The sequence below is a fragment of the Pezoporus wallicus genome, unplaced genomic scaffold (genome assembly GCF_028554395.1).
Source record: "Pezoporus wallicus isolate ANWC-B61680 ecotype Strahan unplaced genomic scaffold, APGP_CSIRO_Pwel_v1 contig_2908, whole genome shotgun sequence".
Classification (NCBI taxonomy): domain Eukaryota; kingdom Metazoa; phylum Chordata; class Aves; order Psittaciformes; family Psittacidae; genus Pezoporus; species Pezoporus wallicus.
In genome coordinates, this window is record NW_026642179.1 from 6,557,941 (window position 1) to 6,572,667 (window position 14,727).

The following is a 14,727-nucleotide window of genomic DNA, read 5'->3' on the forward strand; positions in this document are numbered from 1 at the left end:
AGGATGCTAAGCAAAGATACCAGGACCTTGGAGAAAAGCAATTGCATTCTGTACCAGCTGTGAAGGATGAAGTGAATTGTTAGGTAATTTTGAATTTGCCCTTAACAGCAAATACATGGGCAGCAATCTTAATCCAGCAATAGCAGAATGCATGTAGAGTGACATCTATAAATTGACTAGGTTTTTTTTTCTAATTTCTTCTATTCGCTGCTCTTTCAACCTCTTGCGTGAGTTTTAGATAATGCCCAATTACTGAATACTGGGCACTGAAACTTGTCTGTACCAGGCAGTTTTATTGCAGGATGGATAATACGTTGAAATGTCAACCCTTCTTCAAAGCAGTGAAGTGTCTTGTCAGTTCAAGACTATGCATCAGTTGCTCATTTAAATTTTCCTAATGAGTGCTTAGGAGTACTTGTGAGTCTCCTGCTGAGGCTGAAGAAACTTTTTTGTTCGGGTTGGAAATAATTTTCTACTCCAGAAGATGGCATGGTTTGTGCTACTGTAAAATGGTATGTACATAAAGCATACAGCATACAGACTTCAGCAGTCATTTGTAGCTATTTACTGTGTAACATCAATCCTGTCCTCTTTTCTCAATTATAATACAGCCTGTGGTCTTCAAGGTGTTCAGTGGCCTGGGTCCAGAAAACCTGAAAGGCCTTTTAAAGGTCTGCGATGTAGACTGTACTTCTTTGGCAAATGAAATTTCTCCATTTAAAGGTGAATTGAGCTAAAACTGAGAGCTATTTCTAGCTAGATTTCTCAAGTTTCAGTGGCACTTTAAGAAACCTGTAACAATTTCTGTTTTAACCACAAAACTGCTAAATCCCAAATTATATCGCTCTGGAGAAGACAAATGAAAAAAAAAGCACATCTGATCATTATTGGTCTTTCTTACTATATTATTGGAAGATACTTGTTCTGATGTGATAAAAACCAGTGCGGAAATTTACACCCTAAAGAGGAGATAACTTTTTCTATCTTTCTGCTGAGGTCACTTTGTACTGTTCTTGCAAATGTAAATCTTTGGTATCTATCCAGCTCTGCTCATTTGATCTTCCCAAAGGTGATGAAGCATGGTTCAGCCAGTAGAGTTGTAGCTGCTTACCACAGGAACTTTTAACTGTCTATTTTCATTGAATCAAAGTGCATCAGCATTTGTGACCAGCAGGATTTAAAAGTGTACACAGAGATTGAACATGCTTTTTAGGAGGAGAGATAAATGATCTTTGCTAATATGCTTTGGAGTCAGCAAAGGTGGTTTCACCTTTTGAGCCATTTGTACCTCCCATTTCCTTACGTACATGTACAAAGCTGAGTGCATAATTACTCATCACAGCTTAAATCCTGAGTATTTCGGCTAGTGTTATACAGTAGCACTTACCTGAGTATACTGAGGAGTTTTCTTTAGGCAGACTATGCAGTTTGTATCTCCTAATGAGCTCAAAATTCTACAGTATAGAGACAAGAGTATTTATAGACTTGAACAGAGCTCTCTATTGTGTAGGGTATTACAATGGGCCAGTCTTTTTTTTTTTTTTCTTTCTTTCTTTAAGATCTTTGCTGTGTGCACATTGAAAAATAATCTGATTAAAACAAAGCGTTACAGAAGTACACTGAGGCGAGAATTAATAGAATTTATTTTCCATAATCCCTGTTAACAAGATTGACCTTACAGGAAGGTTTGGTTGGTTGTTTCTTTTTTTGTTTGTTTGTTTTTTTTAACTACTGATTCTTTTATTTCCGTTGATCTTGTGACTGTTCTTTTTCCATTGCTCTATTTCTAAAGCTTATAGTAGCTACAGCAGCAGCTGATTAGGGGAAATATTGACTGTTAGGTGGTCATAGAGAGTAAAGAAGAAAATATCTCGCATTAGTTAATGTTGCTATTTTGTTTGTGGCTCTCCTCTGAAGATATTACAGTGATTTTCGATATACTGGGATTGTGCAAGTTGATCAGAGGTTCCTTGTGTTTGCCATACTATAATGCTGCTAAACTGTTTTTTTTTTTTTCAGTAATAGCTGCAAAATTTGCAACACTTCCACAGAATGTCCTAGAATTTGATTTTTGTCCCAGTGGATCCAGTATAAAAATAGCTTCCAACTAATTCCTTCTGCTTTATCAGTAGACATTAATTCCCTCCAGTTTAGTAGTCTTAATATATCCTTGTAAAAATATTAACATTTTATGAGATGTACAAAAGAATTGAAGAGATGTATGAGTCTGTTAAATAAGAGAACTCACAGGACCACAGGCTGTACAAAATCCATTGCAAGAGCAAGAAGAGTTTCTACAAGCTAGTGTAGTGGTGGTCAGTAAATCGACCCAGCTTCCCCTTCCAGTTCCTCCCTGAGGGAATGGCAGTGTCCATGCTCAATTATGTGTCCTGCTTTTCCCAAGCTTGCTTGCGTCGCCTTTTTCAGCTGTCCTATCATCTTTGTCAGCATAGCAAGCTATTCAGCACTTGGACAATTATCTGATGCTTGTTGGCCTAATTCTGCCAGACTTTCTCAGAACTCCCTGAGAAGAAGAAATACAGGGAAAGCTGCTCCACTGCAGTGCAGCTGCAGCTGAGCAAATGTATGAGGCTTCTCAGAAGGGGCTTTAGTTACTACAGAAGCTCAAGCAGTTATACAGTTAAATATTCTGCTTGTTTTATGCATTGTAACTATTTGAAAATTGCATTCTTGTAAGTCATCCTTTCTGCACTGCATCTTCCCCCAAACTTGCTTTTTTTCTTGTGTTAAATATAAGATCAAGCTTAAAAGAACCAAAGACATACACAGTAAAAGCATCTGATCTACAGTAGTTCTCTTCCTTCTCCCTCTGATAGTTTCATGTATCAGCATTGTAGTTGATATGGTTGGATTCTAAAGCTTTTTGTAGTACATTCATTTCTTGATAGAGTCCCACATGGTACTTTTCAGACCACAGCAATCACTACAGTCCTACTTATGTGCAATTAGGTTATTGAAAGCACAGATAAATATTACCTTCTATAAATTAATGCAAGCTAGAGATGGAAAGTTGTCTTTAATCATGTGTTCCTTCAAGTTTATCACAGTCTGTGATAGTATATTTGCAAGAATTTTTTGAACAGCATTTTCAGATAATTTCTGTGGTGCACAGGTTTTCCAGGTCAGTAAGCTAAACTAGAGCCTGCGATGTGAGGAATATGGGTGACTTTCACATCCATTTATTGGGTATGCTGTATTAGTATTTACTTTTGTGCAACACGTGAGTTGCACGAGAGTGATTCCTAATGCCAATTCCTGTCCTCTTTCGCTTCATGTTTGCTCCCTGGCAGGTCTGTATTCCAGTTCTGGGCCCCTCAGTTCAAGAAGGACAGGGAGCTGCTGGAGAGAGTCCAGCGCAGGGCAACTAAGATGATGAAGGGAGTGGAGCATCTCCCTTATGAGGAAAGACTGAGGGAGCTGGATCTCTATAGTTTGGAGAAGAGGAGACTGAGGGGTGACCTTATTAGTGTCTATAAATGTATAAAGGGGGAGTGTCACGAGGATGGAGCCAGGCTCTACTCAGTGGCAAACAATGATAGGACAAGGGGTAATGGGTACAAACTGGAACACAAGAGGTTCCACTTAAACTTGAGAAGAAACTTCTTCTCAGTGAGGGTGACGGAACACTGGAACAGGCTGCCCAGGGAGGTTGTGGAGTCTCCTTCCCTGGAGACATTCAAAACCTGCCTGGACACATTCCTGGGTAACCTTATCTAGGTGTTCCTGCTCCGGCAGGGGGATTGGACTAGATGATCTTTCGAGGTCCCTTCCAATCTCTAGCATACTGTGACTGTGACTGTGTAGTTGCTGGACGGACAGATCCTGTGGCACACTGGACTGTGGTACCTGTGGAGAGGTGGCCAAGCCGCAACTCCTGCTAATTTATGCCTGTCTTTTATTAAAGGGCAGATAGAGTCTTTCTTTTCAATTTCAGATCAAATGCTTTCACTTCTCCGCACAATATGCTTTGGGAGTTTGTGTGGGAATGAACGAAGTTGTATTCTTGGGAATTAAGGAACTTTCCATTAAATTTCTCTTTTTTGATGAATCCAGAGGTGTAGTGCTCTGATAATGTAACACACCAAGGCCCAGTTTGTGAAGTGCTTTTGCTGCCCACTGATGCTGCAGAGTTGCTTGAGGGATAAAAGTTAAAGATCCCCAGCACTTGTGATTCCAGTTGCTTTATGTGTCACCTTTTCTTTCATGCTGCAGTCACTGCTATATTAAACAGTGGCTGATCATTAATGATCTAATTAGAAGGACTTATGTTAGGGATGGGGGAAAAAAAGAAGAATAAAACATATTTTCAGGGGGGCAGGTTTTCAGGAATATAAGCAGACAAAGGTTCACTGAATAAAAAAAGCTCAAAGTCAAAGGCAAGTTACCTTTTCCACTGACTATTATTAATGAGGTCATGAGGGAGAAGATAGAGAAAGAAAGCACAAGAGTTTTGAGGCAGCAATTTAAATCTCTCTCTTGAGCTCCACAGCACAACTAGATCCTTTGATTATGCTTAATTGGTTTTTATGATAAAACCTGCTTTTATGGAGGCCATATGTGGGTTTGCTGCAGTACACTACAAAAAACACTAAACACAAAAATTCCACTGAATTTTCTAGCTTGTTAAGGTAGCATATGGTTCGTCTTTTATCCAAGAAACATAAGATGATGCCTGATACCAGACAGAGAATGTAAACCCTATATGAAGTCCCTGTATTCATAAAGCAACTCTGAGGTTAAATAAAGCCAAGGCCATCTTTTCTCCATTACTGTTGTATGTTCTTATGTAGAAACCTCCTATGTGTTCTGACAGTTCAAAGGCACAGTTCATGAGTTATTGATTATTGTTGTTGTTTGCAGTGCCTCCAAAGCCAGTTCATCTGCAGAAGGTGTCACCTGTTACATACCAAACCCCTAGGCATAAAGCTTTATCAAATCAGAAACCGAGAATGGAGGAAGAGACGCCCGCTGCTGTTTCTGGTGTCACAAAGGAAAAGTCCAGTAAAGTATCAGATCTCATCAACCGTTTTGAGGGAGGCAGGTATGTGATGGAATTTGAATTGGTTTGTTGCTCTTTTGTGTGTAGACTTCCTTGCTTAAACCTGTGAGGAAGAGCATTGATACTGTGATAGTGCTCAAATGTACCCCTGCCAGAGGAGTTGATGGCAAAACTGCATGTGTTTTGAAATGATGTGAGCCAGTTGTGTATTTGGCCTGTACAAGGTGTGCTTTTTTATAAGGGGATAGTATTCTAGCCTTAATTTTTCTTAAAAATAAATCCAAAACCAAAAACCAAACCAACGCCTCCCCAAAAACAAAACAAAACAAAACCCACCAAAACCTAAGCAACAAACAAACAAAGAACTCCACATGAACTAACTTGGGGCATTTTTTAAAACATCCTGAAAAGTGTCATCAATTTGAAATAACTGCTGGTTTTAGAATGAAACACTGGAGCTAATCTTAAATTGTTTTATTCTTGCAGAAAAAAAATTTACTTTTAGAAGTAAACAGAAAAACCTGAAATCCGGATGTTTTCTTTTATACTATCTCAACCTCTTGAGATCATTTATGTGAAGAGGCTGAGCTGTACAAGTTATTCGCATTGATGTGGCATACGTTATCTAAACTGCTTTGTAGTACTTGGTGATTTTGGTGGGTTAGCTTGGTGTTCTTGGATTTTGATACCGCCTCTTGCAGGAAACATTTGAAGCTTTGGGAAACGAGCCACAGGGAGCTCAGCTTTCACAAAATAGTGTTACTTGTGTGTCTTTAATTAGCTGTATGTGACAAGCATTAAAAGCAACTGAAGTTTCTAATATACCCGCTCTGTATAAAGAGAGCGACTTTCCAGAAAGCCCACAACAGAGGAACAGCTCAAGAAACAGTCCAGTGACAGTTGAGCCTTGCAGGTCTTGGACTTGGCTTTCTCGTGTTTCCTCAGGATACTGATGTTCTGACAGGATGACCCCTATGGGAATGAATGAATGATGTGTAGCAGAGCACCTCCTTCTAAGGAGCTAGAGTGTTAAGGCTTTCATTGGAAGAATTCCCCTCCCCGCAACCCCCTTCCACCAGACGGGGGAAATTTAATCCTTTATACAGAAGAAACTGAGCATTGCAAAAATACGTTTGTCTAGTGGAATAGAAATAATTTCAGAGCTTCATCTGGAAGAAACTTCTGTTGTTAATCAGGGGCTTAATTGCACTCTGTCATGTCAGCTGCTCAAATATGGGAAAAAGAAATTACTGCGGCACTTGAGGCCCTGTGAATTCTAGCACGGGTCTCTAGTCCTGTTACCACTTTATTTCCTAGTTTTCCTCCAAAGCATCACATAACTCTTTTTAGCAATGTAGAATCCTTAGAATTTAGAACCAGTGAGCACTGCATTTCTTCCTCTTGACGTGCTTGCTGAGTTGTATGGGAACTTCTTCAGTATGGTGCAATTAAAGGAAGTGATAAAGCAAGGAAAACTTCCTTATTTATAGACTTTTACAAGTAGGGACGTTTTGTTTTAGGGAGTAAGGGAAGCTGAACTGCTTTTTGGCTAACATCATCCATTAAGTACATCCAGTCATATGTGTCCAGTGATTAAATTCTCCTCAACTCTGTGATCCCTGCTTATGAGAAACTTCCACAGTTGGCGTGCTGAGTTCTGGAATATCCTGCTGTGGCTGTGGAAGCAATTCCTGTTTTTTAAATGAGCTCAGCTCACAAAATGTGTCTTCCGTGAAGGTGAACTTCACTTTAAATAATTGGTCCTCAAATGACTAGACAGCATGTTCATGAACAGCAAACTGATTGTCAGTTATGATAACTTATTGTCATTGGTCTGTGTAGCCCATAAACGTGCAGGTATGTCAGAAAGTTAATTAAACCTCTTTGCTGTGTGCAGGCAGTAGAATTAATTTACATTTTTCAATCTTGGAGTTAAGCTTATTTTTTTAAGAGGCATGATCTTTACATAACTAAAGGGAAGCTGATCTAATTTTTTTTCTTATATGACAGAAGCAGATGAACCTGGTGTAAGATATTTTTTGAGCTCTGAATATGGATATATAGAATATGTTTTATAATATTTGTCATAACTGTCCTATAAGGAGTAAACAGAGTTTATAAGCAGTCTTCATCTTTTCAAAGATTAGTGGTCCATACTAGGAAAAATATGATAGAGGTCAGTCATGCTATTGTTTTGCAAGTTGAATATGGCTTGTTAAATGTACTTAATGCAAAAATGTATGGGTTTTGTTTTGATTCCAATGATTTTCATTTTTTTTATTTATAATTATAATGAAGGCAGGCACTTTTACAGAGTAGGCTACCACTTACGGTGGCCTAAAATTCAAAATCTCAAAAATAAATCAAGAAATAGGTGGTTAAAGGTATGGACAAGGGATAAAATAGATTTAGAGTGGAGTTAAAATATGGAAGTGAAAAAAAAAACAACCCAGGAAAGATGCAGTAAGATGAAAGGACAGTGCTAAATAAGGAAACTGGTGGAAGAAATGGGTAAGAATTCAAAGCTCTTCCTGTAATATGATGAACTAAGGAAAGGGATACTAAATGTTCTTGGACGTTTTTCATGCATTTTGTGTAATTAAAGGGTAATTAGGGAACAGGCTGCTTGTTAATTTAAGCATTGGACTGAGACTTGAGAGACTGTGAGTCTTTCTACATTTCTGCCAATAATCTTCTGGGATGCCTTGCTTCATGTCTCAGTGCCTCAGTTCCCTTGTCTGTCACATGAAGCTGATCTTAGTGCCCTCCATTTTACAAAGGAGATTCAAGACATATGAGGATTGACAGTGAATTGATACGGATGGTACTCTGAATTTCCAGTGAGAAATGCATGTTTGTGCGTGTGTGTTAATGGAATAATGCAGTTTCAGTCTTGATAGCCTGAACTTCATAATATTAACACAGAAAAAAGGGTTTGGGAGGATTTCGTTATGTGGTGCACCTCTCATAGTCCCCATACCAAGGATTTTCTGTAACGCCATGTTTATCTTTTCTCTCATCTGTTTTATTTTTTGGTGGTTTTAGCTCATTAAATCCTAGTGATATGAAGAAAGATTCCTCTGTTCTCCACATTTCTAAATCTCAAGGAAGATATGAGTTAACACCAGCACCTCAGCCAAAACTCCCACTTCTAAAACAAAAGCACCCACTACAAAAACAGGGAAATGGTAATACTGACAAAACTCAGGTTGCAGAAATACACACAGCCAATGGAGTAGTAGCACAAGACCAGATAGAAGATGACGACAGGAGGATACCAGATCATGGCTCCGCTGTGACCACCCCGGTTCCAGACAATACCATCAACAGCAGCTTGATAAATGGGGAAAGCGAAAGTACTTCTAGAGAGTCACTGCAAAGTCTAACTGCCTGTGAAGGACAGATGCTTAACAGCTGCTACAGGACTCCAAGCAGTGACACACTGCTCCCATCTGAAAATGAAATTCTAGAAATTAATACGAACATGAAGGAAGAACCAACTGAGGAAATCAGTAAGCAAGATCAACCTGTAGAAACAAAGGTAACAAGAAAAAAACCTTTTGTTCTTGCTGTATTACTACTGTATTTTCTCTAGGTTTTTATTTACAAAAAATAAGCTTCCAAGAGCAAGTCAGAAAGCTCAAAATCTTTTGGTTATTTTTCCTCTGAATAAAAAGACAGGAAATAAAAGTTTTATTTGCCTTCCCCATTAGTTATCTGAGGTTTTTAAAAAAGGTCAAACTGAAATAGGTGTACATGTTTATCACTATGCTTCAGCTGTGCCAGACTACAAGGGACACGTTAATGGTGTCTATAAGCCAAAATTCCATGTGTAGTAAACTGCAGTGAGAGGGCTTAGGCAGAACTACTGTATGAATCCTTAACCTAGGGTAGTTGTCAAGTAAAAGCTGAAAAGGCAGTGGCAGTGTGTTCAGTATCAGAGAGACACAAGGTTCATAATATAACAATGATACGCCTTGTTGGTAAGGAGAACATACATCATGATGAATTTCAGCTTACTTGTAAGGAAGGTTTTAAATAATTAAGGGAAATAAGTGGGTGGAAGAAAATCTGTCTTGGGAAATTAATTGCTGAAAAATTGTGCATATTTCCACTTCTGAAAGTTTGATTAAGCAGTTTGTCTTCTCATACTGAAACATCGGTGGCTGGTGAACATCATTAACAGTCCTGGTCCATCTGTGTCCTGTGTAAGTCATGACAGGAAGGCATTACTGAGCTGGACCCTTCTGGCTTCCCCTTCACCTGAGAGCCAAATAGCTGAGTACTGATGAAGTTCATCTCTGCTTGTCATTAACCTGCATCAGTTAACTACCAATCTCTCCAAGCCCTTGAGTTTGGTTAGCTAGGGGTCACATACCTACAATTTGAGGATAATTTCTCTCTGTGGGAAAGGTGGACCTCAGATTGTCACGTGTTATAGGGTAAAGAATCCTAGAAATTGACAAGAAGGTGATGGGTTGTGTGGGTTTTCTTGTTTGTTTTAGGGGTTGATAATGAACGAATGTTATGATTCCCACCTAAAAATAAGACTGATCCAACTCCAAGGCAAGTCCAAATCCAAGACAAGTCCAAGGCACTTTTAACCTGCCATATCTCTCATGTTTCTGTCTCCTGTTTGGTAATGCCTGTTTCCCCTCTCCATGCCTAAAAGGCATGATGAATGCTCTGTGAGCAATGATGTTAAGCTTGAATCCAAGTCACACAGTAAGGGATTGGCAGTATTTTCAGGAAAAAGCAGAAACGGGAGGCAGTCCTGTTGTCAAGTGCAGGAAGGAACTGGGGAAATGCTAATGGCAGCAATCTCTTCAAAATCTGTCTTTGAGCTGCTGGGATCAGCATATGTGATCTGTCCTATACTGACCAAGAATAAAATTGTGAGGTGTGACTGCTACTAGATGTATTGTTTGCTGGTGCTTAAAGGGTAAAAAACCCAAACAATCCAAACCCATGCAGCAAGACTCTTAAGTCAGCATTGATGGAGAGCTGAATCTGTAAAACTGAACTGGGTCACAGCAGTATTTCCTGAGATACAAGCTTACTTGTGATACAAGGACATCCCCTTTAATCTAGTGAGATGAAGAAGCGGGACTACCACAGACTGATCTAAGGGACACGCTTTACAAAATGGAGCACTGATTTAGTTTGAATTAATGCAACCTATAATCTGAAATCAGCCCTCTGGAGGTCTAAGTATCTGCTGTCATGCTGTCTGTAATAGGAGGAAGGTAAAGAGGAACAGGAAAAGTTTGCTAAAGCTTTAAGCTATTTGTGCATCCAAGCAGGAATATGGAAGAAGTAGAAGCATTAGACAGTCTGTGATTTTGCTAAGCACCCACTTTTTCTAAAGTAAAAGAATCTTAAAACTGGGATGCGGTCCAGCTGAAGTTGCTCTGCACAGACTAACAGCACTCTTCTGACCTGTTTAATTAAGTACGTGTTGGTACAGTTAAGTAAAAGCAATAGAAGCAGATGCATGTGAGTCATAGACAAACTTTAAATTATGCATCATATATATATATATATATATATATATATTGATACTAATGTGAAGCATCTTGTCTCTTGCATGCCATATATCCTAATTCAGGGAAGAGGAAAAAAAGTGGTGCTACATCTTTGTAAGCACATACGCATACAGGAGGAATAAACTAAGTCCACTGTTGGAAATGGTGAATTAAATTGGGGAATGGTGCGAAACCAGAGCAAAAAGTACTTTTTAGACTTGGAAAAGAAAGCTTATTTTGAAATAGTGTTGCTCTTACAACTATTTCCCCCCATCCGCTTATCACTGTAGATCTGACTAAAGTCAGATTATTGCAGGATCTGGAAAAGTTGAGACAAAATGTCTTAAATTTGGCAGTGTTCTGAAACATTTTACCTAAATGACCAGAACATGTTTTCAAATTATTTACTGAATTAATTTGAAAGTCACAAACCACCAGTATCACAAGTGAAAAGACAATTAGAAGTAAAAAGTTTCCTGCCTCACAGCAGAAGCACCTTCTGTCATAAAATTTGGTCCACTGAAAATGCGGAGGCTGACTAGTATGAGAACATCCCAGTCAGTTAACTTCCTGAGTAACGTCTTGTGAGAAATCTGCTGCTAGAGCTAGCCGAAGACAAGCAGACAACTGCTTCAATGTTTGTTGTGAGACTGGTAGAAAATGGGGATATAGACTGCAGGCATGCCACAGATGGAGAAGAATCCATTACATATCTTTAGTGAAGTCCTTGCTTGTTTTATTTCAATGGCAGTGTTGTGGGCTCTGATATTTCAGATGCAAAACCTGATGGAGGTGGTATATTTCTAAAGGTAAGGTCAAGTTTTGATTAAAATAGGTTGAAAAATATAGTGGTTTCTTTGATTTCAGAAGCTGAGGACTCGAGAGATTAAAGGAGATCTTAAATTCTCCTCGATATTTTCATTTATATTCCTAATACTTAGGGAAGAAAACTGCTGTTTGGGTCATGAAGCAGCTGTGAACATGAATGCCATTCAGGACATGAATGGTTTTAGAAAAGGAAAAATTCACTATGTTACTTCTGACCAAACTCAGCATTATAAACAAACAAGCACAGCGTAGATTGAATGATATTTGTTCATACTCTACATCTCTCATTCTGTGTTGCTTAACATATTAGTGCAAAGCCCTTGGGGCAAGGGCTACACCTAAATAGGGTTGAATCATATATAACATCGCTGTCATGTCAGTAGGTATTGTTTTCTTGGTAGGAGAGAGCTCCTACCAAGGTATGAACAATAAGTTATGGCTATATTGGAATTGAGGTTTATGTAAAGGTTGCTTTACCTTAGCATAATTTTTGCAACTTTAGGACAATGGAAAAAACAATGTTTGGAAATATGAACACGGGTACAAACAGTTCATACTCTCAGCAGCATTTTTCATATAACTTCTTCATTTCAGAGTTCCAAGACCAATTTAAGTAAAAATTGCTTGCTGGAATTTCTGGAACATCCATGGAAATGTAATGATTTTAAGGACATGCAATTTCATACAGAATACATAACTAGGCCCAGGTGAAATACTTCTTGTAAGCATCCATATAGAGGTACAAGTTTGCAGTCCTGCCTCTGATGTACCTACTGCTATCTCACTTCTGATATTTTGATCCACAGTTAAAATCACATACCTCTAATCTGAGCATTCTCTATGTAGCACAATAGCCATTTCTCTTTGGCTTATACATTGGGTTGCCATGTGTTACAGATTGTCACGGAAGTTTGAAATGTTCCCTGAAATCATTGAGAAGTTTTGATGAAGTGATAGAGGATGTGTCCACGTATACCTTGTAGTTACTATAGTTACTTGCCTCACTATTTTTTGTTAGAAGCAAGGTAACCAATATACCAATATACTAAAAGTATAAAGAAATCGTAGGAAATAGAAAACTTTCCAGAAAATATGTTTGCATATCTTTCATTTTGATTACTGTGCTTGTGAAGAGAAGTGTGGATTTATGGTTATATCCCATGAAAATAAAGCTTAACTTGTAACTTGAGTATTAAAATTCCCTTTTGCTATTAATTATTAGATTTGACACAGTTGTTCTTTAGGGAAGCATTGAAGTTCTCAAAAGCTGAATACTAACTTCATGTTTTCCATGTTTTTTAAATATTTTTTTCGTTCCTCCGTTATCTCTACAAGGTTTTTCAAGGCTGTTTTGTTGAACAGCTCTAATAACGAATGGCTCTGTCATTCTCACTGTCACAAATATCATTCAGGATTTATCTCCAAATGATGCTGTAAAGTTGCTACTTCTGCTTGGAACAGCCAAATTCAGATCTGCAAAAGTTGAGCCTCTTCTTGGAGTTTGCCTGTCCTGAGCCCATAGCTTTCTCCTGCATGCCTGCTTCAAGGAGGGCTGGGTGGGCAGTTGTGGGTAAAGGTGCAGCATAACGTGGTGTGTGCTGCAGCAGAGCTGGGATGGCTGCAGATGAGTTCTCTGAAAGCAGGCAAAAAAGCATATGTATATATACATATTATATATACACACATGCGCGTGTATGCTAGCTGCAGCACTCGTTTTGAGCAGCTGGTGGGTTTTTCCACCAAATGTGCTGTACTGTGTAGCACGGCGCTCCAGGACCTGTGTGCCCACTCATGCATCTGGTCCCAGTTCACCCCATGTGCTCAGGACAAGCAGGTGCCACTTCATCAGGAAAAGCTCCGCAGGAGATGAATGCCACTAATAATAGCAAAATAGCCTGGGTTGTGTTGTTTTCAAGCTGGACTGACCTTGTGGACACCAGGTGCTTTTCTATAGATAGGATACTAGAGACACTGAAGTTGAGTGAATGACTAGGGAGGAGGTTGGAGCTAGTAGCAGAAAAGCCAGCTGGGAGTTCATGTAACGTGGGCAAATCTTGAGATGGTGGAGTGGAAAACTGAGGACTTCCTTAAAATAGAAGTGGCAATACAGCTTTGTGTTATTTTTGCACTGATCTAACCCTGTAGGTGGGTGTTCTTATGCTGGAATAAGAACATGAGACTGCGATTAAAAGATACATCATCTGTGGTGTGTATTTTTTTGCCCACGTAAAAGGTTCCTGTGTCAGATAGCACATTTGATGTAGAGAGAAAGCTGCGGTTCAAGAGTTAGGAAGGTGCAAAATGTTGATACTGAGAGGGACAGGAAAGATGGGGTCAGAGAGTACTGGGAGAGTAAAATGGATTTTTCTGAGTTAGGAGTGAGGATTAAAAATGTTTTTTTTTCTAACTGCTCATTTTATGTGATAGCTTTGAGCCTGTTATGTGTCATTTTTTTCCCCCTCTTAATTAGTTCAAGTGATCTTCTGAAAATTGCAGATTGATTCTATAGCAGTGCTTCAGGGAGCCAAGGAACCAGTAGCCCCCATGGTTTTTTGTGCCTCTAGTCCACATATGAGATCCCTTGTAAATGGCTGCACTAAACAGCGTGCTGTAGCCATTAATAGCTAATTCTCCAGCTCCCTGCAATGTCTCTTGACAGCACTTAAAATGCTGTTCTGTACGTTACTGTGGTTGCTGTGCTGATTTAAACAGATTTAATGAACAGCTTTGAAGTTACTGTTGAAAGCCTGTATTTAGGGAGCAGGCTTGCTATGTAACAGTGTGACTGTTAATACTGAAGATTAGAATTGAAATGTGTTCAGATTACTGAATACTGAAAAAGGGGAAAAAAAAACCCACTGAAGTCCTTAAATGAAAAGACTGTACTTTAGTATTCAGTATTCTGCAAACCACCCTTACAAATGTACTTGCAAATGTTTATCATACTCTTGTGGAAAGCAGTGTGCAGTTTGAAATTAGAAATGATTCTCTCAAGCTCTCCTCTTTATTTTTTTAATGAAGTCTTTCCATGGTGTGTCTATTAAGTTGCCACTTTTCCATAAGCACTGTGCTAAGACTGCTGTTTACTTAGGAAAAGACTCGGATGTTGTTAGATGTGAACACTTCTAAATCTGGAAGAAAAAATCTTGTCATGGAAGTGTGGTTTTGTTGAATTTGACACTTGTGAGCCTGAGGCATTTCTGTCCTGTTTTAATATCGTAGAAGGCTGTGCTTTCATTGGTTTGTTGTTTTTTTTTTTGAAGTAACTTCTCACAGGAACTCACAATTTTTTATTCAGACATGTTTAGTTTAATATTTAAATTTGAATGAACATTTTAAGTTTCCATTCAACAG

At 38.8% G+C, this 14,727-nt stretch overlaps 1 protein-coding gene across 6 annotated transcripts in view; it reads left to right on the forward strand.

Moving 5' to 3' along the window:
- Positions 1–14,727, forward strand: part of FGD4 (FYVE, RhoGEF and PH domain containing 4) — a 109,354-nt gene that overhangs the window by 75,745 nt on the left and 18,882 nt on the right. For all 6 annotated transcript variants that reach the window (XM_057427912.1, XM_057427915.1, XM_057427916.1 and 3 more), the window contains exons 3-4: positions 4,882–5,062; positions 8,066–8,561. In XM_057427912.1, coding sequence (XP_057283895.1) covers positions 4,882–5,062; positions 8,066–8,561 — 677 coding nt within the window. The remainder of the gene's footprint in view (positions 1–4,881; positions 5,063–8,065; positions 8,562–14,727) is intronic.